At 41.2% G+C, this 25,500-nt stretch overlaps 1 protein-coding gene across 7 annotated transcripts in view; it reads right to left on the bottom strand.

The window, feature by feature from the left end:
• LOC138751857 (disco-interacting protein 2 homolog C) overlaps positions 1-25,500 on the bottom strand; it is a 661,234-nt gene that overhangs the window by 93,947 nt on the left and 541,787 nt on the right. For all 7 annotated transcript variants that reach the window (XM_069914709.1, XM_069914705.1, XM_069914708.1 and 4 more), the window contains one exon: positions 10,618-10,729. In XM_069914709.1, coding sequence (XP_069770810.1) covers positions 10,618-10,729 — 112 coding nt within the window. The remainder of the gene's footprint in view (positions 1-10,617; positions 10,730-25,500) is intronic.

The raw sequence follows: 25,500 nt of genomic DNA, 5'->3' as shown, positions 1-25,500 counted from the left end.
GTGCATGGACACAATTCCCCCCCAAGAACTGGCAACTGGGCCATTTTCCATAGCCTTTGGTGACTTGCCCCTGCGTCGTGGGGTCAGACTGGATACCGGCTGGTTACAGACCAGATATGTTGGTTTTAGGCAGTTGACAGTAAAGGTTTCCTTCTTACCGCTGACATCAAGGATGAAGATGGAACCATTGTCTCCAATGAACTTGTAGGGCCCCTCATAGAGTAATTGCAATGGTGGTCTGTGTGTGATCCTCTTCATAAACACGTACTGGAAAGACTTTAGGTCCTTTGGGCCACTATGCTTGGGCTGGCTGTGTGGTGGGGGTTGCCGCGAGACCAAGGACCCCATCTTCCGCTGCAGGCTCTCAAGGTTCGTCATGGGGTCGTCCAGGCATTTATCAGGGGCCAGGAACTCACCGGGGATGATATCATAGACTATCTCCACCGCTGAGCCACTGAAGTCCCCCTTTGGTGCAGTACAGATACACAGGACCCAAGGCAGTTCATCCACCCAGTTGGGACCTTTCAGTCAAACCATCAAGGCTGCCTTGAATGCAGGAGCTGTTAGCTGCCCTCAGTGTTGGGTCCTGCTTGTAGCTGCGGGTGTCGAGGCCTACAGGGGGTAGGATGCTTATCTCGGTGCTGGTGTTGAACAGGAAATGCATGCCCAACAGTGAGGAGGGTATCACAGGGGCCAACCACCGCAGCCATCGACGACGGTTGGTCTGGACATTTCCCAGAAACCCGCAGGGTGGGCGGCATCGACGGCCTCTGCATCCCATCACTGATGGTAGTAGCAGAGCTGTCTCGGGATGTTCATTTGCCTCTTTGCTGCCCTTGATCTCATTGCGGTTGTTTGTGGGGCTTGCTGATATGGTCTAACGATGTTGCTGGTCTTCTTCTTTGTTCTCCAGAGCATATCTGCCCGGGTGGCAACACTCCAAGGGTCACTGAAGACCCTGTCTGTGAGCAAGAGCTGTATATCCTCAGGCAACTGCACCAGAAAGATCTGATCAAAGCGCAGGCAAGGCTTGAGACCCTCGGTTAAAGTAAGCATCTTGCTGATTAGGGTAGATGGGGTCACCACTGTAGCGTGCAAGCTACAATGAGTATGGAAGAAAGACACATACATGAGGAGTCAAAATTGATGACTGATTTATTGCATTGGCAGCTCTGTTTATATGGGTCCCTGCAGTTGACATCAGGGCTCTGCATCATCGGAGTGCTGACCTTGGATTGGCTGGTGCTCTCACCAGAGTTCCCTGTCTTCCTGCCGTGTGGAGGCCACCTGGGATGACGGCCGGTGTCATACAGTAGTCGCTGGCCATTTTGTGGGCTGGTTCATGTCTCCGTGCGCGGGCCGATACAAAATATATACATTTTAACACAGTTAACCCTACGCAATAATGTTATTGGCAGCATCTTCTACTTGTTCAAATCTTCTCCAATTTTCTTAATTAAAGTAATTCAATTTATAAAAATTATCTATTATCTATCTGCATCTATAAATATTTGATTCCATTCATTGGCCATTTAAATTGAGTAATCTTGTTGACACTAAGTGTAATCTCCCATAGTCAAGGGCATAATTTATCCCAATTTACTTTGTCACCTGATACTTTCCCATATTCCTCCAGTCTTAAGTATAATTTACGTAACAAATCTATTGGTTCCGTCAAGTAGATCTAAACATCGTGAGCAATTAATTTTATATTCCTCTTGATTAAATGCATTAATATCAGGATCAAATGGGATAAATTCTGCATGTGATTCTATCACTAAAATAAATAGAGCTGGTGATAATGGACATGAGCATCTAATCTTCTCTAAATTTAAACAAGACATGATGTCATGCAACCAGTGAGCATGATTAGATGGGGTAATGTCCCTCCATCTGAGCAACATTGCCAGGGAATTCAGGAAGGAGTCTATATACTCTGCTACCTGGTAGGATTCACTGCCGCAACCTGAGGAACACTGCTAATACATGCAGCTCAGATGTCATTACTCTCTCCATCAATCAATACTCCTGTTCCAACTTCTTATGTTTTTATTATATTCTTATGTTCTGCCCTAAAAACACATCACCATACTTGTCTGGATTAAATTACATCTGCCATTCCATTGTTCACTTACACAGTTCATCCAGATCCTGTTGCAACCTTAAACAACCTTCTTTATTGTCCGCTAGAGCACCAGTTTTGGTGTAATCCGCAAACTCACTAACCATGGTCATATCACTTACATTCTCGTTCAAATTGTTGACATATATATTGAAGAACAGGGTATTCAGCATTGTCCTCCATGGCACATCACTAGTCTCAGGCCTCAAATTTGAAAAACAACTCTCCATCATCATCCTTTGACTCCTACCACCAAGCCACTTTTGGATCCAATTGGCTAGCTCACCCTGGATCCCATGTAACCTATACCATCCTATCATGGGGAACCTGATCAAAAGCATTGCTAAAGTCTATGTAAACAACATCTGTCTCTCTACCTCCTGGTCATCTCTTAAAAGAAAAGCATGCATTCCCACGTACAAGGCCATGCTAACTATCTCTAATCAGTCCTCACCTTTCCAAATCCAATTACGTCCACTTTTTATCAGAATACCTTCCAGTAACTTTCCCATCACCGAAGCAATGAAAAGTTGTATCATGTTAGGATTTCAATTGTGCATCAGAAGCCAGTGGATTTCATCCAATATTTAAGAAATCATTAAATAAAATATAATGTCTTTGTCTCCATGGACTACTAACGAAATTCCTCCCAATATTTTCCCAACAGACTAGTGGGCTTTAAAATTTCTCGCATGGAAATAAATCATATCCTCTTGACATTTTATTACCATAAAAGTTATAAAAAGAACAAAATGTCAAAATCAACATTTTGCTGTGCAGTTATAAAAAACACCAAATTGCATAAATCCCAATGATACGGAATTGCATTATGTTAACCTTTACTTACAGTTTCATTCCTTGTTGGTATATTAAGAGATAAAAAGAGATTTACTTCTCCATATGATTGGAAATGGCAAGGTGCAAAGGTTAGAAATATCAATAATTTGCAGTTTTCTCTGTCTATTCATTAAATCTTCCTACCCTGTGATTAAACGCTTTACAATAATGAACCTTGAAATATCTCAGGACTGCTGGAGTGTCTCATTCTCCTTTTAAAGTCAACAATTAAGATTTAGTTAATGTTGCACATGAAGCACAATGAAGCTGTAAAGAAAACTTCACATACAATTTCTGTTCAAACCAGTTATAACAAAGCACAGCAAGCAGCTGCCAATTTGCAGAGTTTTAAGTAAAATACATATATCAGCGTAGTTAAAGATGAAATCTGCATTATAAGATGTTGATTCATCAATTTGTTCAATTAATGTTATCCCTTTCCCATCCCCTCTAGCCCCCAATCACACATTTATTTGCCTCTCTCCCATCTGGTTCCATCTGCCTTCATCTCTTTTTGAATGGTTCCCATTCTCCCCTTTATTTCAATTCCAATTCCAGTACCATTAACCTTCGCGTTCTCATCCTCCATCCATCAGCTGTCTCCACCTTTCATCTTCCCTCCCTCCACCTGGCTCCATGTGCAAGGACATAAAGGTGCCGGAAAAACTCAGCAGGTCACGCAGCAAACATTGAAAATGAAAGGCAGTCACTGCTTTGTGCCTGAAGAAGATGGGGGAGGAAAGGGATGGGCAGAAACTTGAGGCTGGCAGGTGATAAATGGATATAGGTGGGAGAAGGAAGAGAATGGAGCTCGGAGGTGATAGGGGCCGAGGGCTGAGAGAAGGACCTCTCTGATAGATGACAAGGGGGTCGGGAGCTAGAGGTAGGGTGACATAGGGATGAGGGAAAGAGAGAAACATGGCGAATGGTTAAAAGAAATTGGAAAGTCAATATTGATGCTGCCTGATTGAAAATTGTCAAGAAGGAATTTAAGGTATAGTTCTTTCCAATTTACAAGTGGCCTCATGGACAGACATGTCAGTGTTCAATTGAAGTGGTTCCTTAGTGTTGCAGTGATGAATCACTGAAGGTGTTCAATGAAGAGATTCCCCCATCTGCTCCAGTCTACCAATTGTAGAGGAGACTGCATCAGGAGCACTGGATGCAGTAGATTACACCTGAAAATTGACACATGGTGTTGCTTGACTTGGAAGGAGTGCTTGAATCCCCAAATGGCAGTAAGAGGGAGATATAGGGGCAAATGTAGCACTTTTTACTGTCACAGAAAGGTGATGGGTGGTAAGGGAAGAGTGGACAAGGGATTCGTGGAAGGATCCCGTTGTGGGAGATGGAAATTGTGGAGAATGATACATTGGATTTGGAGGCTGCTGGGGTGGTAGGTGAGGATGAGGTCAACCCTGTCATTGTTGCACCTGGGGGAAGAGAAGAGACCAGGGTAGACGTACGAGAACTAAAGTTGATGCAGAGTTAATGGTAATGAAGGGGGTGCCACATTTTCTGAAAGAGAACATCTCAGATGTCCTGGAATGGAATACCTCATCCTGGGAGCAGGTGCAGTGGAGGCAGAGGAATTGAGAGAAAGGAATAGAAACCATACAGGAGATGGGGTGGGAAAAGGTGTGGTTAGTGTAACTGTGGGAGCTAACGGGTTTATAGATGATGTCAGTAGATAATTTGACTACCAAAATGGAGACAGTGAGATTAATAAAAGGAAGAAAGTTAGGACCAAATGAATTTGAGGTCAGGTTGGAAGCTGGAAACAAAGTGGATAACTTTGACGAGCTTATCATGGGTGCAGGAGGCATCACCAATGTAATTAATAACCTAATGGAGAAAGAGCTGAGGAGCCTTGTCTATGTAGGCTTGCAGGACGATTTGTTCCACATATCCAACAAAAAGATAGGAATAGCTGAGATGTTATTGAGGATGAGTACAAGTTTGGCCTGTCGGGGTGGAAGGGGGACTGGTTAGGTCTGTTATCCAGGAAGAAGTAAAAATTCTTGAGATCTTCTTGATGGGGGACAGAAGTATACAGGCACTGGACATGGTGAAAATGATGCGGACCAACCCGTACAAGTGAAAATTATTGAAATGATGTGGGGTGCCCCAGATTAAGTGGGAAGAGACTGGGCCAGAGAGGTGGGGGTAAATGGAGTCAAGGTATAATGATACCAATTTTGAAGTGCATGAGCATGGGTCTTCTGCAGCAGTTGGGTTTTTGGATCTTGGGTTGAAGGTGAATCAGCTGGTACGGGATTGGGAAACATTAAGGTTGGAGGTCATGGAAGAGAGATAATGGGAAATGATGAGGTCAGTGATGGAGTGGGAGATGGTGGCTTGATGTTTTTTGATGGGGTCCATTTCAAGGAGTAAGTAAGAGCAGATTCCTTGAGAGCTGGAGTCTGGTCTCAGCAAGTGAGAGGTCAATATGCTAGAGACTCCAACAGCACCACCCTTGTTTGTGGTTTTAACAGTGAGGTTGAGATTGATGTGGGAGAGGGCAGTGTGCTCTGAGGGGGTGAGATTGGAATTGGTCAATGCAGTGATGAAGTTGCGACACTTAATGCCTTGGTAGCAGTTGGAAATATAAAGATCCAGAGCAGGTAGAAAGCCAGGACGAAGTGTCCAAGAGGAGGAAGAAGGCTTGAGGCAGGGAAAGGAGTCTTCAATTGGAGGTGGAAAATCCTGGTTGAGGAAGTAGGCTTGGAGATGGAGGCAGCAGAAGAAGAGCTCAGCATCGTGGCGTGTGCAGAACTCGTTAAGATGTAGCTGAAGGGAGATGAAGCTAAGGCTTCTACTGAGGACAGAATGCTTCATCTCAGAGAGAGGAAGGTCAAGGGGGATAGTGAAGACATGGCAAGGGTTAGGGTAGGAGGTCGGTGGATGGAGAGATCAGAGGAATGAGGGTTGGATTGATGTAGAGGGTTGAAGTGGTCAGAAGTGGGAGATGGAGGGTTGAGGGGGTCAGAGGGGGAGGTGGAAAGCTGAGGGGGTCAGAGGGGAGATGCAGAGGGTTGAGAGGATCAGAGTGGGGAGGCAGAGGATTGAGGGTTCAGAGGGTTGAGGGGGCCATAGGGGAGATACAGAGAATTGTGGTCAGAATGGGGAGGTGGATGGTTGAAGGGGTCAGAGGGAAAGGTGGAGGATTGAGGGGAACAGAGAAGAAGGTAGAGGGTTGAGGTCAGAGGGGGATGTGGAAGGTTGAGGGGTTGGAGGGGGAAGTGGAGAGTTGAAAGTATCAGGGAGTTGGGGAAAGGGTGAGCAGATGAAGGGTAAGGTGAGGGGAGTGGAAAAATAGTGAGCTAAGATGAATAGAGGGGAATGAGGAGTTGGGAGAGGTGTGAGGGAATTGAGAAGAGGAGGGGGGTGATTGGGGGTGAAGGGAAGGTGGGATTCATCAGTGACTTGAGGAGCTGAGTTGCAGGGTAAGGACAAAACGGTTAACATTTTATTCCCTGGAGTGCAGAGACTGAGGGGAGATTTGATAGAGGTACACAAAATTATACAGGGTGGAGATAGAGTAAATGCAAGCAGATATTTCCTCTGAAGTGAGGTGAGTGAAGGACATGGCCTTAGGTGAAAGGTGAAATGTTTAAAGGGAACATTAGAAGGAATTTCTTCACGCAGAGAGTAGTGAGAGTGGAATGAGCTGCCATCTGAAGTGGTGAACCGGTATTTAGCAAACATTTAGAGAGGTACATGGATGAGAGAAGTATGGAGTGCAGGTCAATGGTATTAGGCAGATAATATTTTGGTAAGGACTTGATGGACAAAAGGCCTGTTTCTGTGCTGAAGTGTTCCATGGTTCAATTAAAAATATAAGTTATAAATACCTTAAGATACCAACAAATATGCAAAAGAATTGAAGTTAAATAATACAGCCACCTAGTTTTCCATAGAGTTAGCACCCTATTCTAATGGGGCCACCATCACTGGTGACATCACCCTTTCTCAACAATTTTGGTTCCAGTGGTGTACCCCGCAGTGGAGGCAATGTATGGGTGGGGTTAGGTGGGTGGGTGGGGGTGCAGCAGTCCCACCTGCAGATTGCAGGTTGACATCCCTGGATATAATACAAAGCAAAGCTTTTTTTTTAACTGTATCCTGGTCCATGTGACAATAAACAATTCCATTCAGCTCTTCTTGATTGGGCATACATGTGCAAAGGTCAGAACAGGGTCTGGCCCACACAGGCGGTAGTTTCCTTTGGAGCATCTAGTTGCTGGACAGCGTGACTAAGGCCACATTTAGCCTTTAGAAGCTAAACCTTGAGTTGCCCTCAATTTTTCTTTCATTCTTTTATTTTATTCCTTCATCCTTGGGCTTCATTAATCGGAGGATTGACTTTAAGAGTCATGAGGTAATGTTGCAGCTCTATAAATCTCTGGTGAGACTATTGTGTTCAGTTCTGGTCACCTCATTACTGGAAGGATGTGGAAGCAGATGAGATTTATCGGGATTGGAAAATGTCTTATGAGGGCAAAGTTAGCAGAGCTAGGGCTTTTCACCTTGGAATATTGGTCTAATAGAGGTCTACAAGGTCTGAAGAAGCATAGGTAAGGTAGATACAGCACCTTTTTCCCAGAGGACATCTGTACAAAGTGAAAGGAGGAAATATCAGGGGAGACATTGGGGATAAGTTATTTACACAGAGTTGTGGGTGCCTGGAATGCATTGCCAGGGGTGGTGTTGGAGGCTGGAACAATAGGGTAATTACAGAGACTATTAGATAGGCTGATGGATGAAAGAAAAATAGAGTATTATGAGGTAGGGACGGTTTAATTTTTTTTTGGTAGGTATATATGGATAGGCACAGCATCGTAGGCCAAAAGGCCTGTACTGTGCTATAATGTTCTATGTGTTCTTTTTATTTCAAGATGAGAGAGAAGGAGGCTCATCATCCCACTGAATCTATATTGACCATTGGAGAATCCCCATCAATCTTGTTCCTTGATTAATTCCATTTAACTTATTTTTCCCAGAATCCCATTGGTATCCCATGGCTCTCGGGCCACTCATCTACATTACAAATGATTCACAGGAGCCAATTAATTGACCAGTGGATCCAGGGGGATGTAAGAGGAAAGCAGAGGCATTCAGGGAAACCCACAAGATAATGGAGAATACGCAAACTCAGCGCAGACACCACTGGACCAAATCTGGTCATTGGAACAGGGAGGCAGCAGGTTTCTTGCTGCACCATAGTATATGTCCCGATTGCACAGCACTGATACCAGAAATCACAGGTCTAACTAACAACCCTTTTCATTTTTTTTGTTTGGGACTAAAGGGACTTTGTTAGCCCAAACACAGGAACAGCAAAAGAAAATTCACCAGATAATGGAAAATTCAAAATAATAGTTTTTAATTAAACTATCACTAACATAACATTTCTTACTTATATCTAAAATTAACTTTAAATTTAACCCCATTATGTGTAAATGTAAAATACGTGTGTGTGTGTGTGTGTGTGTGTGTGTGTGTGTGTGTGTGTGTGTGTGTGTGTGTGTGTGTGTGTGTGTGTGTGTGTGTGTGTGTGTGTGTGTGTGTGTGAGTAATTAAAGTTTCACTCTGAAAAGTGAATTTTTAAAACTTCAGCATCATTTTATACTTGCTTGAAGATCTTAAATTCTCATTTCAGAAACAATTACAAAGCGCTTTTAAACATCTTATCTTCAGGCCTCTTTACTTACAATTCTTTTGATAAGATGTCTGGAAAGATATTCTTTAAATAGAAGTGACCATCGTTTGAGCCAACAATGTATCTCCTGTGAAAAGGAGAAAACAATTCCTGTCTTCTCAGAATCAAATCTTCTTTTTACTGAAGATTTTGGAATTTGTTTTCCACACAAAGAATCTGCCCTCTTTTCAAAGAGACAACGAATGTGGCTATTATCTTTCATGATGAATTCACAAACCCAGACAAGGGTTAAATGAAGTGACCATACAAAAATGGACCCAATAGAATTCTGTCCTCTTTTCCAAAGAGACAGCAAAGTGGTCTTCCTTATTGCAAGAGGCACTTATTCTGGGTTCTCCTTTCCCCAGGAGTAACACACACCTATTCTGGTTATTGTAATTCAACCCTATCTTTCACAAGGTTCCATTCCCTTTGTGTGTCACAGGGTTTTGACTTCTGTACTCTCCAAACTGAAATGATCCAAAAATGTTTGAATTTGAAAATATATTTCTCCAAATCATGTGACAGTTACATTATCAAAGAGGTCAGTCCAAATTCTTGGAAACCACGACTATTGGTTTTATTTCTACCAAAAATCTGTTCCTTTTTCAAAACATCTCTATATCTATAACAATCTCTGACCTCATCTCTGTTATTTAAAAACAGATGGATTCCTCAGCAGTTCTTATTAAGTACTTAGATACTTCAATTTTTAATAAAGCAAATACTCCATTGTTCTTGAATAATTAAGAAGCGCTCAGATCCATTAGCTGTCTTTCCAAGACACTGCGACTTCGAGAATGAACTCTCTTTTCTGAGTACGATGGTTTTGGATTGACTGTTTAAATGATGGCAGTTTGAAAACAACATGATCCTAAATTGAATACATCTTGCAGAGAGAGAGAAACCCAGGTGCTAAGACCATGTCAGCAACAGATTAAGGCTGTGTACAAACCTTTGCTCAGGGGCTATTTTAAGGGGACAGCACAGGAGCAAGGAACTCTTGGAAGAACTACTGTGCTGGATTGGCCTCATGTGTGGTTATAGACAATCTGTCTGATTTCCTCCTCTCTGTTATAGAGGAATGAGAAGACCACTCTGTGATCAAAAGAGTGAAGGTCACTTTTGTTCAGTTGACCCACAGGAAGGGTTCTGAAGGCAGATGAAATACTGCACTTAGATAGTGACCAGGTTCAGGGTCACTTGAATTCAGCTGACCCACAAAAAAGGGTTCTGGAAGCTATGTGAGCATCACTTGCTTCATGCCCCTTATGCAAAAGAAGAAGGGAGTTTTCGTTGGTACTCGTCTAAAATGGACATTTCACTGGAAGGTCCTCAACAAGGGTTTTGTGACTTATAAACATTCCGTCACCCCCCCCCCCCCACCAGTCTCTTTCATCCACTTCATGAACTGCTAATTTCATCTGAAGCCTGCTTGTCGCCTCCATCTAAGGCCTGAATGTCGCATCAATATCGAGCCTATGTGTCATCACTGATATTCTGAAACTGAACTTCTTTAAACTGCCTTTTGAGAATTGTGTGGTGGCACCAGCTTATTCGCACATAGTTGGGGGTTAAGTAAGGTAAGTGTAGATAAGGTTTGTTAAGTTTAGGTAAAGGAAAATAAATTTGATGAGGTATAATATCATTGTTAATTTAAAATTTAAAATATTATTTTAAATATAACATGATCTGGACTACCTTCTATTGCTGCTCTCTGGTATGTAACATCCATTAGCCAAGTTTCTATATTTAAAAAAAATTACAGTTTAAACTCTGCTTTGTTTAAAATGCATCACTGAATGCTTATGCGACAGGAATTGGACTCCACCCCCCCCCCCCCCCCACCCAATAGAAGCCCATAAAATCAGGTTAATAAGTTGAAAGCAACCTACCAAACATGGAAGAGAGTGCATTTCTCCCTTTTGCACTTAGTTTTTGAAGTCACATTTCCTACCTGTGTCTAAAACAGGAGGCCACGTTCTTACATCAACAGCTGCCCCTGCTTCTCTGGACCTTAGAAGTTTTACAATGAACTGGGATGTCATAACGCATGCTGATCGGCTGACCTGTAAAACAATGGCTCTGATCAGTAAGCAACTTGCAGAGAAAATTAATATGGTAAAAATACAATGCTGGAGAAACTCAGCAGGTCAACAGGTCCTTTGAGGATGGTTCAACTTACAAAGATTTGTATCCAAAAATAAATCCTTCAATCAATATTAAAGATTAAATTAATATGATTTCAATTAGGTTTAAAAGAAATCAATGAAATTTATTTATTTTTGTTCCTTTTTTGTTATGTACTATTTCAGTGTACTTGAGATCATTATTGTCAACTCTTTTTTCTCTGATCTTGAAAAATATCATTAAAAACATTTTTAAAAAGAAAGAAAAAAATCAACAAGCATTAAGGTTTAATGCTCCTCCCTGATTGTTGCAATGTCGATGCATCTTGTAGTTTCAGAGAGTATTTGACTCAGCAACATGTGTGTTGAGGAGTAGAATCACTTACGGAGTCAAACATGAAAGTCTGCAGACTCCGTGATTGTAGTAGAAATGCTGGAGGAAAGGTTCAGGCCATAACGTCGGTAACATATCTTTACTTTCTATGGATGCTGCGAGACCGGCTGAGTTCCTCCAGCAGTTCTGTGCTTTGAGCCTGACTGGAGTAGGTTTCCTTCTCTAGAGCACTTCTTGATCCACTTAAAAAAAATACAGTCAGAGAGTTCTGTGGACACTTATACCATACATAAAATTCCAAGCTCTTATTATCCTCATTCTAAGTGGCTCAACTGTCTGAAATTTCAATAGGGCAATTTTTTTCTTGCATTAATTGAAACTACAAATATTGATTTAGCTATCATTTAATGTTTATTATTTATTTTTTTTAATTTTGACCTATTGTTGTAATTTAATTTACACCATTGTGGTTGGCCTGCAAGCTGCAGCAAGTAAGAATTTCCATGCATCTGTATGTTGTCTCATGTATATGACAGTAATCCCTCATCATTATCATCATGGCATTTTGAATTCCCCCCAAAAAAACCTGAACTACTATTCAGAATATATTGGACCAACCTCAGAAGCTTCACTGCAAATTGTTATAGCAATTAAAATACATATTAAAATCCCTGCAGAATATTCTATTCAACCAGATATATATGCAGGGGTAACTTCCAGCCCACTTGAGGAGGGAATGAAAATCAGGTGGAATTTAATGAAAGCAGTACAAAATTAGGTGGGTTCCCAATGGGTGGGTTAGGGTAAAATAGAGTTAGGATAGGAAGAGATGAGGATGGGCAGATGTTTGAAAATCATGAATGGAGGAGACAGAGAAAAATGGATTCCATCGACAGAGGGGCCAAGAACTGAGAACCCTGCATTAAGGGAATTGAGACATCGGAACAAGGGACATGAAGAAAATCTGAAGTGCTAAGAATGTGGAATACACTATCAGGCAGCATTAGTGGAGGATACTTAATTCCAGCATTCAAAATGGCATTAGTTGGTAATGAATCTTTAGGGCAAGAGGACAAATAGACATCGAGTTTTATAGCACATAAAGCACACTCCTCAGTTCAAATTGTCAATGCCAGCCAAATTGTCCAGTCGACCCTGGTTCTGATCCATTTCCATCTTTCCTTTTAAATGTAACAACTGTATTCACCCCACTACTTTCTCTGGAAGTAACTCCTTCCATATTCTGACTACCCTCTGAGTGAGCACGTTGCCTCTCAGGTCTCCCTTACATCGAACCACAGAACATTACAGCACAGGAAACAGGCCTTTCAGACCTTCAAGTCTTTGTTGAACCATAATTTTGTCTAGTCCTGATGACCTGCTCCCAGTCCATAGCCCTCCACACCCCTTCTATCCATGTACTTGCCCAAATTTTTCTTAAATGTTAAAATTGTGCCCATTCATCACTTGATCTGGTAGCTCACTCCACACTCCTACTACTCTATGAAGAAATTCCCCCAATGCTCCCCGTCAACTTTTCCCCTTTCACCCTTAACCCATGCGCTCTGGTTTGTATCTCACTTTACCTCAGTGGAAAACGCCTACATGCATTTACTCTAGCTGTACCCATCATAATTTTGTATATCTCTAACAAATCTCCCCTCATTCTTCTACACTCCAATGAATACAGACCTAAACAGTTAAACCTTACCCGTAATTCAGGGCCTGAAGTCCTGGCAACATCCTAGTAAATCTTCTATACATTTTTTCAATTTTATTGATATCTTTCCTGTAGTTAGACCACCAAAGCTGCACACAATACTCTGAATTTGCCCTCACTAACGTCTTCTACAATTTTACCATAACATCCCAACTCCGATACTCAATACTTTGATTTATGAAGGCCAATGTGCTAAAAGCTCTCTACCTGTGATGCCACCTTCAGGGAATTATGCATCTTATTCCCAGATCCCTCAGTTTTCCACACTCCTCAGTGCCCTGCCATTTATGTGTATGTCCTACCTTGGTTTGCCCTTTCAAAATGCAACATTTCATACTTGTCTGCATTAAATTCCATCTGCCATTTTTCAGCCCATTTGTCCAACTGGTTCAGATCCCTCTGTAAGCTTCGAAAGCTTTCCTCACTGTTCACAACGGCTCTAATCTCAGTGCCACCTGCAAACTTGCTGATCCAATTTACCACATTATCATCCAGATTATTGATATTGATGACAAACAACAATGGTCCCAGAACTGATCCCTGAAGAACACCATGAGTCACAGACCCCCAGTCTGAGAAGCAACCAGCCCGTAATAGCCAATGTTGAATCCAGTTTACTACTTCATTATGAATACATCTCTCCACTCTCGCTTTAAACTTGTGCCCTTTAGTTCTTGAATCATCTATGTTGGGAAAAGATTTGTCCATCATTATTTTATAAACCTCCAGGGAATAAAGACTCAGCCTATCCAATCTCTCCCAATTGAGAAGGATAGATGGTGGGAGAGTGTTTCTCCACAGAGGCAACCTGGAACCAGGGGTCAGGAAACATAAGAGAGAGGAGATGAACAGGCCACCAGCACTTTGAGCCCACTCTGCCATTCATCAAGATCTCTGGGCAGGTGTAAATCCCTGCCCTCCGATCGCTCAATTCCTCCAAGAGCTCTTTAGCTTCTGTTTCAGAAGTGCCTCCACACACTTCTTGGGTAGAGAGTCCCAAAGAGAAATTCTGGAATGAGATGCAATCAACGCATGCAAGAGGCATATAAATAGACATTTAAAAAAGCAAAGTGTAAAGGACATGGTCCAAATGTAGGCAAAGGTATAAAGGCAGATGTGCCTAAGTCCTATTTTTGTGCTGTATAACTCCATGCTACATAACCTGTCATTCTTTCTGGGACTGGAATAAGATATTCTTCCACTTAAAACTGGGATGAAGGATGAAGATGAATTTTTCCTTTCAAAGGCTTGTGAGCCATTAAACATTTTACCCCAGAGGGCTGTAGAAGTAGCATCACTGACTATCTTCAAGGCTAAAATTAGTGGATTTGCGATTTGCAAATGGGACAAACTACGGTTGGAACAGATATTGGGCTGAAGGGCCAGACTCCGTGCTGTAAAACTCTATGGCTAGAGGAGGATTGAGGGTTGCAGGACATAAAAAGGAAAATAACGATGAGGTCAAGATCTGATAATCCGCAATCTTACCGAGGAGGAGAGGAGGATTCAGGATGCATCCATTTTTAAAGGATTCTAGGTGAAGAGCTACATTTCATTGAATTAAGGACTTTAAGAAGTCATAACTCGCAAAAATATTCCATTTCAGTGATTAATTTCTTTAGCCTCTTCCCTGCCAGGGTGTAAACAAGAGTAATGACACAGCTGAAGCATAATCCCCAGCCATCCGTCATCAGCAAATTTATTTGACAGGCTCCCACTCTGGACGAACGCAATGTGATGGCAAAACGGCCCACCTGAAGATGAGGGAGTATTTTGATGTTTATTTAAGTTTTCTTATCAATATACATGAGGTTGGAGAAAAATTACAATTGTGATGAATAATGCTTCAAAATTTCAATCTGAATCATTGCATCATCAATTCCAAACCCAATTAAGTTTAAAGGTTTAGCAATAATTGTGTGTCATTATGCAGTACGACACTGCAGCACATTACCAGTGACTCAAGTTTGATCCTGACACCTACAACTCTCCCCCAATCCCATAGTGCTTTCCATGTTGAGTCTTCATGCTCTTCCTGTGACCCGGGTAATTTGGCTTCCTCACACATCCGAGAGATGTGGGGTAAGTGACCCTGGAAATTAACAGTGGAACAGGTGGGAAGAAGAATCAGGGTGAAATTGATGGGCACGTGAGAGTGAGCTGATTAGAGGGAAACAAATGGATGAACATTATTCCTGCTGTTATCAGGCTCTTACACCATCCTCTCATTGGTAAAAGATTAATGCCCTTGTACTGTTTTAATGATACTTTTCTCTATACTCAGTACTTTTTCTATGTACTGTACCTATTCTTTAACTTCTAGTAACATTACACCCTGAACTTTTGTTTCATTATTGACCTACCTGCTTACTTAATTATTGGTTGACTTGCATAGGCAAAACAAAGCTTTTCACTTTATCTCAGTACACTTGGCAATAAACAATTCAGTTCAATTGTAATTGATGGGATTGCATTTTGAGCCAGCATAGACTTGATGGCCAAAATGAATTTCTTCTATGTCATATGAGAATATGAAAAAATGTATTGTTTACAACACTTCCACCATAGAGTTCTCTGAAGACATAGCTAACAGAGTAGATGAAGGAACCAGTGGGTGTGGTGCATTTGGATTCTCAGAGGCTATTAATAAGCTCCCATAAAAGAACCTGAGTAAACATGAAATTGGAGCAGTACATCAGCTCAGATTGAAAGTTGATTAACAGATGGGAAATAAAGAGTGGAAATGAACAGGGTCCTTTGCAGTGTGATGAGTGGAGAATCACAGGGATAAGTGTTTGGACCTCAATCATTCACAATAATTTGGCTAAGATGACCAAATGTAACATTTACTGATGATACAACAAGCAGGAATGTGAGTGGTGGAGATACAAAGAGGCTTTAAGGGGATATGGAGGTAACAATGTGGAAGACAGAGCACCCTATGAAAAAATACACTTTAGTAAACAACAGAAATATTTAATTTTTTGAAATGGTGAAAGACTGGAAACATTGATTTCTAAAGGCACCTCAATGCCTTTGTATGCAAGTCGATGAAGATGAACATATTGTAAGCAACTTGGAAGATCTCTATTTCTCATAGATATTGGACTTGCAAATGGGACAAGGTTGGTAGGCAACTTGTTTGGCACTGTCAAGTTAGGTTGAAAGGCTGGCTTCTGTACTGTAAAACTCTTTTAATATACGACTAGAGTAGAATTAAGGGTTAAAGGAAGTAGGAAGGAAAATGGAGTCTTATCCAAAATCAGATAAGTCTCAATCTTGCTGAGTAGCAGAAAAGCTGGTTGCTATTTGACCCATTGAGTCCACAGTGTCTTTCAGATCATTTCCATTAGTCCATCCCAAAAACTTATTTTCCTGCAATCTCCTCTCTCTCACATGTCCACTAATAACTCCCCCACTCCCCAGATAACCTGCTATCCACATGCACTGAAGGGTAAATTAAAAAACTGCTAAGAGCTGAGAAATTGAAAGGCCGGCGTGGTTACCATTATGGTTAGTGCAACGCTGTTACAGCACCAGTGATCGGGACCGGGGTTTGAATCCTGCACCGTAAGGAGTTGGTATGTTCTCCCCGGGTACTCTGGTTTCCACCCACTGTTCAAAACGTTCTAGGTTAATTGGGTGTAATTGGGTGGGCTTGTAGGCCAAAAGGGCCTGTTACTGTGCTGTATGTCTAAATTTAAAATTTAACAAGGCCCTGATGGGATTTACATTCAGCTCCAACTAGCAACTAAGATGAAGGGTGCAAATTACAACAGGAGTTACAGAAGGTGCGTAATAGAGGCAATGTTGTGGTGGCCATAGAGGACTGTAAAAATCAGGTCAACTCTGAATCCCAAGTAGAGAAATTTGTGAAAAATGCCCACAAGATGTCTTTTTAGAGCTGCCTGTGGAGGAGCCCACAAGGGAAAATGCATTTCTGAATTCAGTGCTGTACAATGAACCGGACTTGATTAGGGAGTTTAAAGTCAAGGAACCCTTAGGAGATGGTAATCAGAATCAGAATCTACAGTGTGAGAGCAGAGGTTGTAGGTTAATTGGACAGCACAGGCTCATGGACCAAAAGGGCCTGTTAATGTGCTGAATAGCTAAAAAAAAAGGGAGAAACTAACGCCAGATCTGCCCATGTAACAAATGAGTCCACGTAACTATGGTGGCATGAGAGTGGAGCTGGCCAAAGTCCATAGGAAGAAGACCCCAGGAAGGAAGACAGGAATGGCAATGCAGGTGCTTCTGGGAATAATTCAGAAAACATAGGATGAGTTCATCCCAAAGAGGAAGGAGCATTCTAAACAGAGGGACAGGCAATGATGGCTGACAAGGAAAATAAAGGCAAAACCAAGAGGTGGCTTAAAGTCTTGCAAAATTAGTGGGAAGCTGTAGGATTTTAAAAAACCTCTCCTCTTCGTTTTATTCTGTACTTTAAATAGTGCCTAGTTGGATGTCTCTTTGATCTGTACAGCACTTTGGTCAACATGAGTTGTTTTTAATGTGCTAAATAAATAAACGAAACCATAAGACAACCAAAAAAAAAAATCAACAAGGGGGGGAAGAAAATGAAAATATGAAGGTGAACATATATAAGGAAAATTACACTGGAGAAGTGGTCATGGGGAACAAAGAAATGACAGATGAACCGAATTGGTATTTAGCATCAATCTTCACTGTGGAAGACACTAGCGATGTCCCACAAATTCGAGAGAGTCAGGAGGCAAAAGTGAGTGCAGTCACTAAGAAGAATGTGCTTGGGGAGCTTAAGGTGGATAAGTCACCTGGACCAGATGAACTACACCCCAGGGTTCTGAAAGAGGTAGCTGAAGAAATTGTGAACACAACTTATAAGAATCACTGGAGTTGGGTATGGTTCTAGAGCTTAAAGTTCAAAGTTCAGATTTATTGTCAGAGTACATACATTATAACACATACAATCCTGAGATTCCTTTTCTTGCAGGCGAGGCAGAATTACTGCTTATTGTAGTGCAAACACTGTACTCAAGAAGATAGTATACATGTAAACAAAAAGAATTGTAAGAAAACTGTAATATAGAGAGAAGAAAAATAGTGCGGAAGTAAGAGTCCTTAATTGAGTTTATTGTTCAGGAATCTGATGGTGGAGGGGTAGCAGCTGTTACTGAATCTGGTGGTGTGTGTCTTGTGGCATCTATACCTCTTTCATGATGGTAGCACAGAGAATAAAGCATGTGTCTGGCGATGTGGATCCTTGATACTGCTGCTCTCTGATGGCAGTGTTCCCTGTAGATCTTCTCAATGGTGGGGAGGGTTTTGCCTGTGATGTCCTGGGCTGTGTCCATTACCTTTTGCAGGACTTTCCACTCAGGGATATTGGTGTCCCCATACCAGAAATGGAATATCGCAAATGTCACTCACTCTTTAAGGAGAGCAAGGACAAAAGACAGGAAACTATAGGCTGGTCAGCCTGAATTCAGTGGGAACCAAGATTCTAGAATCCATTGTTAGGATGAGGTTTTGAAGAACTTGAAACCACAAGATAAAATAATCCGAAGTCAGCATGGTTGAGATCTTGTTTGACAATACTGTTGGCATTTTTTTAGGAAGTAATGAGCAGGGTGGACAAAGGAAAGTCAGTTTATTTGGATTTTCACTAGGCCTTTGATAAGGTGCTACACATGAGATAATAAATAAGATAGGAGCTCCTGGAGTTACAGGAAAGGTATTAGTGTGGATAGAAAATTGGCTAACTGGCAGAAGGCACAGAATGGAATAAAAGGTCAATTTCTTGCTGGCTTCCAGTGACGTGGTATTCCGCAGAGGTTGGTGTTGGATCCACTACTTTTCATATCGTTTGTAAATAATTTAGATAACAGAATTGACGACTGTGGCCAGATTTGCAGATGACATGAAGATAGGTGGAGGGGCAAATAGTATTGAGGAAGCAGAAAGTTTGCAAAGGGGCTCAGATAGGTTGGGAGAATGGGCAAACACGTGGCAGATGGAGAACAGCATATGGTCATGCACTTTAGTAGAAGGTGTAGACTTCTTTCTAAATCAAGAGCAATTTCAGAAAGCAGAGGTCTAAAAGGACTTAGGCTTCCTAGAGCAGTATTCCCTACAGTGTAATTTTTAGTTTGAATTGGTAATAAGGAAGACAAATGTATTGTTAACAATAATTTCAAGAGGACTGGAATATAAAAGCAAAATATGTGATGCTGAAGGTGTTAGTCAAACACGTATGGAATACTGAGAGCAGTTTTGGTCCCATATCTGAGGGATGATATGCTTGCTGCAGAGATGGTCCATGGGAACTTAACGAAAATGACCCTAGGGATGAGCAAGTTAATGCACAAGGAGTCTTTGATGGCTTTGGCCCTGTGTTCACCAAAGTTTATAAGGACAAGGGAGGATCTCATTGTCATTGAGGGAAGGGTGAGTAGGCTTGGTTCTATTCCCTAGAGTTTAGAACAATGAGCATTGACTGAAAGCTTCAACAAAGTTGGTACAGGGTAGGGTTTTTCTTTTACCTGGGGAGTCTAGACCTAGGGTTCACAGTGTCAAATAAAGGGGTTGGACTGAAATTAGCAAATCTTCTTTGCACAGGGGATGAATCTGGAAATCTCAACTCTGGCAGGCTGTGGATAACAATGGACAACAAGGATTTTGCTTCCAAAATAGTTTTGGGTTTAATTTTATTGAATTTAGGGTGCTGATCACGAAAACTTAGAAAAGTTTACTATCACATACTGTTTTAAAGATTATAACGTATTTTGGTGATTTCCTGTCATATTTTAAGTCTACCAAGCATATAAAACCATGAAGAGCAGCGTGTCATTTTCTGCATTTGCACTTGGACTTGATCAGAGGATGTATTGAGAGCATCCTGTGCAACTGTCTCACTGCCTGATTTGGAAGCTGTACCACCGACTGCAAGACACTGCAGAGGATAGTGAGGTCAGCAGAAAAGACCAATGGGGAACCTCTTCCTAGCATGAAGAGCTTCTACTACACTCAATGCATGCAAAAATCAATAAACATTGTGGAAGACTTCAACCACCCTGCATGTAAACTGTTCTCCTTCTGCCATCTGGCAGAAGGTATGGAAGCACTCAGGCCCTGACGCCCAGAGTGGGAAACAGCTTTTTTCCCAAGCCAACAGCCTCCTGAACTCCCAATACAGATTTGCATAGTGCGCCGTGGACTTTCAGTGTCTACGTCTTAATATTTTAATATTGCAATGCAACTGTTTGCCTAACTTATATCTATGTAAATATGCTCCGTGGTCCTGAAGAAACGCTTTCTCGTCCTACCGTGTGAGCATGTTATGAACGATAAATAAAGTTGACTTGACTAGAAACATGGTGAAAGGTTTCAGCAGAATTATTGTGACCATGGAACAGTGGCGTCAGGGCAACTGGAATCCATTGATGCCGGCCGACAATTGTTGGACTCTGATATGAGAGGCATCAGATGCTGAGTACAAACTAAATTCAGCAGCAAAAACATTTTCCAGTCAGTTGAACTAACGCAAAGTGCCAGCATCGTTAGGTGATTAAACAGGCTAAATTTTAAAAAAGTTAATTTAGTGTTTCTCCAACTTCCTTCAGCAAATCTGAAATTATCTTTATGGTTCATTTTGAACTTGTCTATCATAATCTCCAATTATTTTTTCAGGAAGCAATCATTTTGAAAACATTTGTTGTGCAGTGCAGAGATTGCTTGCATTCAAATCACAGATCAATCGATTTTTGGATACTGAAGGAATCAGGGGTAGAGGGACAGGGCAGGATGTTTCAGGTAGATGATTCACCTGATCTTATTGGAGAAGGCTCAGCAGGTTGAACGGCCTGCATTGACTCCCATTTCCCATGTTTTTATGAAACTCAATTATACCTTGCAATCTTCTGGTTAGGTTGTGTAGAGTTTTGGCCACATTATAGGAAGGATGTGATTGGGCTGGAAAGAATGCAGAGAAGATTCAACGGGATGTTGGCAGACTTTAATTATGGGGAATGATGGAAATGGATGGGCTTTTGAGGCTGAGTTAGAACTGTTGGCATACATAAGATTATGAGAGACATTGAGAAAGTAGATAGTCAAAATATATTTTTTCCACGGGATAGAGGTATCAAATGGAAGAGGGTGGAAGTTAAAGGTGAAAGGATGGAGCTTTAAAGGAGATATGAGGGATACATTTTTTATAAACATAGAGAGAGGTTGATATCTGGAACATGCTGCTAGAGGAGGCGGTGGAATCAGATACAGCTATGAGATTTCACACACTTGATCACACACTTGATTAGGCAAGACACGGGAGGATATGGTTCTTAATGTGGGGAAATGGAATATGTGTAAAAGAGCAGAGGTCAGCATGGACTGTTTCTGTTCTGACTTTATTTTGATGTACCTCATGAACTCTCTTTCCAGTATGCTGGAGATTTTTTTTATGTGTGGTAAAGAACTACTTTTATATAAAAAAAAGAGCACACAGTATGAATTAATTGTTTAAGGTGGTAATAATGTCTTAATATGTTGCCCAATTTAATATAAATTGGATTTTCAAAAGAGAAAGACAGATCATTAAAATTTAATGAAACCTCACATTTTATTCCTTGCAAATAATACTTGAGTCTTTCTGCCTTGTATACAAAAAGGGTAAAGCAGAGCAGGTCTCATTGTCTATAATGCACATCCTCCTCTTAAATCCATGATACAAATTTTGACAAAGTATTTTCTTTTGTCAACGCTAATGTAATTGAAACAATCGTTCACCTTTATGTGCGGGTTGGATACTGTATTTTTAAAAAATGTCTTTCCCTCCCTTCTCCCTGTAGTGGACCTGTGGCGTAAACACCCAGGGAGAAAATGAACCTTGTACCAGCACAATTAATGGGGGCTTTATTTCCACATTGAAAGAGCAGAGAAGCTAACAACAGAGAACTACCTAGCAGTTTATATTCAAGGAGTTTATAACCTACAATGGTGCACTCACACAGATTCTCTCAATTAAACTGTTAAGTTGTAAAATTATTTTAAAGTGGTACAATGAATGTTTGTTTTTTTGTTATAGATCCGCAGAAACAACCTGAAGGTTGTGGACATGAATTCTACTCAAGAGACTTGATTACAAAATCTCAGCCATCAGGGTGGTTATCCAATGAGCAGAAACCAGACAATGACCTACATCTGCTCTTGAAACTCCAAAAAGAGCAGTTAAGGTATTTGGCTGTAAATCAATTGCAAGAATTACTGAAAGAGGACCAAAGATATCTTTCCAAAACTGGACAGGACCAAAACATATAGGTCAATGAAGCGACTTGTGAATGACACTTGCTACAGATTGGATTAAAATTAGGAAAAATACAGCCAACTTTGACCTTAGACATATGCACTCTGTGTACTACTTTAAATTGAACAAGGAGGTGTTGAGCAAACATTGATGAGGTATTAACTAAGAATCTTTTCCCATGTCTCTGCACAAAAAGATTGTTGAAGTTCCTGGTCCCAGTCAAACTGGTGGCAATTTTAATAACATCATATATAATTGCTATTAAACCCTTCTAGGAGGGGTTCAAACAAAAAATAGCATTAACCATATCTGACTGATGTAGCAGGGAAAATTAGGTAATGTAGTGTTCAAAAAAATGTCTAATTTGAAAATATCTAAACAGATGTAAATTAGGTAGACCATGCTTGTTTGAAAGTTGCTCAAAGGACATTAGATAATGTTCCAAAAACAAATCCCGATAACAAAGAATCCACTTAGCCTTCCAAAAAGAAAAAGTTCGGTCATTCACAGATGATTGAAAAAAAGAATTAGATGGAATAAAACCAGACAGAGTAAAATTTTTTAAATCAAAGAACCTCAGGAACTGAAACCATATCCGTAATGTGTGCTTGGGTATAGGATTGGTTATCAATTTACTAACCTTGGAAAGTGAAAAAATAATGGCAACTCCCAATAGAGAAACTATTGAAAATTTCTTGACTGATTTCAATTCCAGATTTACCCATGACAAACAATTTCTATTCAGATGTCTCATTATTACTTCCTTAATGATAGCTTCAAGCATTTCTCTACTAAAGACATTAAGCTAATTCAGTAGTTCTCAACCTTTTTTTCCCACTCACATCCCTATGCCATCAGTGCTCTGTGATTAGTAAGTAATTGCTTAAAATGGTATGCAAGTGGGAAGGGAAGGTTGAGAATCACTGCACTAGACCCAGTTGTTACTGAAATATTTTGATTGAGAAAAATTACCATTGGCCCATTTCCTTTGGAGTTATGAAACCATGCACATAACGAGTCAATTAGGTATGATTAAAACAGTGGTTTTCAAATGTTTCTTTCCACCCACATACCACTTAAGCAATCCCTTACTAATCACTGAGCACCTATGGCATAGGGAATATTTAAAGAGTTATGTGAGTGGAAAGAAAAAGATTACCTGTCTTTTGCTTACATCCTTTTTTAAACATTGGTGTGACATTCACTGTCTTCTAATCTGCTGGACCTGCCCAGAGCCCAGAGAATATTGGCAAATTATCACAAATGTCTCTTCTAGAACTTCCCCCATTTCTTTCAGTATCCTGGGATGTATTCCGTCTGGAGCAGGGGGCTGATCTACCTTTAGCTCCACGACTTTGCTCAACACTCCCTCTTGAGTGGTAGCAATTGTATCGAGGTCCTCATCTCCCATCCTATCCATAACATCTCTTACTTTGAAGAATAGCTAGGGAGAATTTATGACAAATATATTTGTATTGGGAAGGGTTGCAGCTGTCACTTGACAGCACTGCCCCCTACTGTGTTGGAGGACACACCAGCTGCCAATCAAGGTTTGGTTACGCTCCACCTTGCCGTGAACACCTTGCCGTTGGACACATGTAAATTACCTGGACTGCACTCTCCAGCCTGCCTGTACTTGGCCTTAGGCCATTGCCTATTGTAATTAGATTAACCCTCCTGCCACAGAGCTATTGGCCCCCAGTAAATGATGTGGGCTTGTCCCTCTAGCACTATAAAGGTGCCATGTGTTCTTTGTTCTCTCTCTTTGCCAGCTTGGGACCACCCTGCTTCACTCCAGGCCTAGAAATGTGGAAGGGTGCTAGAGACACTGTTGGTAAGATGTGCACTGTTAAAAGGGTTGGGAATGTTTCATTAGTGTCCCTTGTAGCATAGAGCCATGCCTGCACTGAGTCAAGGGGTGGTGGGGCATTGTAGTGATCTTTCCCTGATCATTGTATGTACCAGTTCATTGTGTGTGTGTGTGTGTGTGTGTGTGTGTGTGTGTGTGTGTGTGTGTGTGTGTGTGTGTGTGTGTGTGTGTGTGTGTGTGTGTGTGTGTGTGTGTGTGTGTGCACTCTGCATCGGTTGCCTTCTGTAAATAAAATCCTTCCCTACATCAAAACTGTGTTCAGAGTCCTTGCCTATCAAACCTGTTTCCTCACTCACAACAATATTCGACTATGCCAAATATTTATTTCTCAGCCAACATCTCTTACAATAACTTAATAGAGGTATTTTAGATTATGAGGGGCTTAGATTGGGTGGACAGCCAGGACCTTTTTCCTGGGCTGACAACAGCAAACATTAGAGCACATCAGATTTAAGGTGAGCGGAGAAAACTTTAGGGAAGATGAGAGAGTTACGTAAGTCTTTTTACTCAGAGACTGGTTGGTGCCTGGAATGCATTGCCGGGGGTAGTGGTGGAGGCTGGTACAATAGGGATATTCAAAAGACTCTTAGACAGGCACATGGATGTTAGAAAAATAGAGGGTTATGGATGTGAGATAGAGAAAAAGTACATTGTTGTGGAATAGATCAGCATAACACAATCTATATTATAAAATGTCTCAGCAAGTTTCACAGCAACATTAATGAACTAAGTTTGATGAATGGCCACACGGAGGAGATATTTGGTTACCACCACTGGGTATGAAGGGGTAGAGGGAAAAGGTGGACACTGTGGAGTCAGGTGTAACTTCATTAAGATGGGGAGGAGGCTCAAGAGGCTGACTGCCCCACCTTGTTCCTGCTTGCTCTACAGATATTGGCTTGTGCATGTCCTATATTATGACAATAACTACTCTGGGTGGCTGCATAGTCCTTGGGATATTTCAAAGCAATGAAAAGTGCAGTATAATTGCAATTATTTACTTAAATAATAACGGTGCACAGCACACTCATTGTAGAGCCATGAGTTTTTAAAAAAAGAATTTAGACATAGAGCACGGTATAAGGCCATTTTGGCCCACGAATCTGTATCGCCCAATTTACACCCCATTAACCTACACCTCTGGTACGTTTCAAATGGTGGGAAGAAACTGGAACCCTCATAGAAAACAGACACGGGGAAAATGCACAAACTTCTTACAGACAATGCAGGATTTGAACCCCAATCCTGATCGTTGGCGCTGTAAAGGTGTTACACTAACCACCACGCCAACTGTGCCGCCCCAAACTGTTTCTCTACTTTTCCAAAATGACATGAGTTCCTTTACTTTAGAAGGGAGTGTCAAAGACATGTCCATTATTGTAAATGAACCACAATGCATTGCCTTGAAACAATGGAAGATAATGTACTATCTAAAGTTGATAAAGCAATGTGTCCAATGGACAAGAATTAATATGGACTCATAATCTCAAGGTCAGAGATAAAT

The sequence above is a fragment of the Narcine bancroftii genome, chromosome 1 (assembly GCF_036971445.1).
Source record: "Narcine bancroftii isolate sNarBan1 chromosome 1, sNarBan1.hap1, whole genome shotgun sequence".
Lineage (NCBI taxonomy): Eukaryota > Metazoa > Chordata > Chondrichthyes > Torpediniformes > Narcinidae > Narcine > Narcine bancroftii.
The sequence above is the reverse complement of the archived record's forward strand: the minus strand, read 5'-3'. Positions and strand labels throughout refer to the sequence as shown.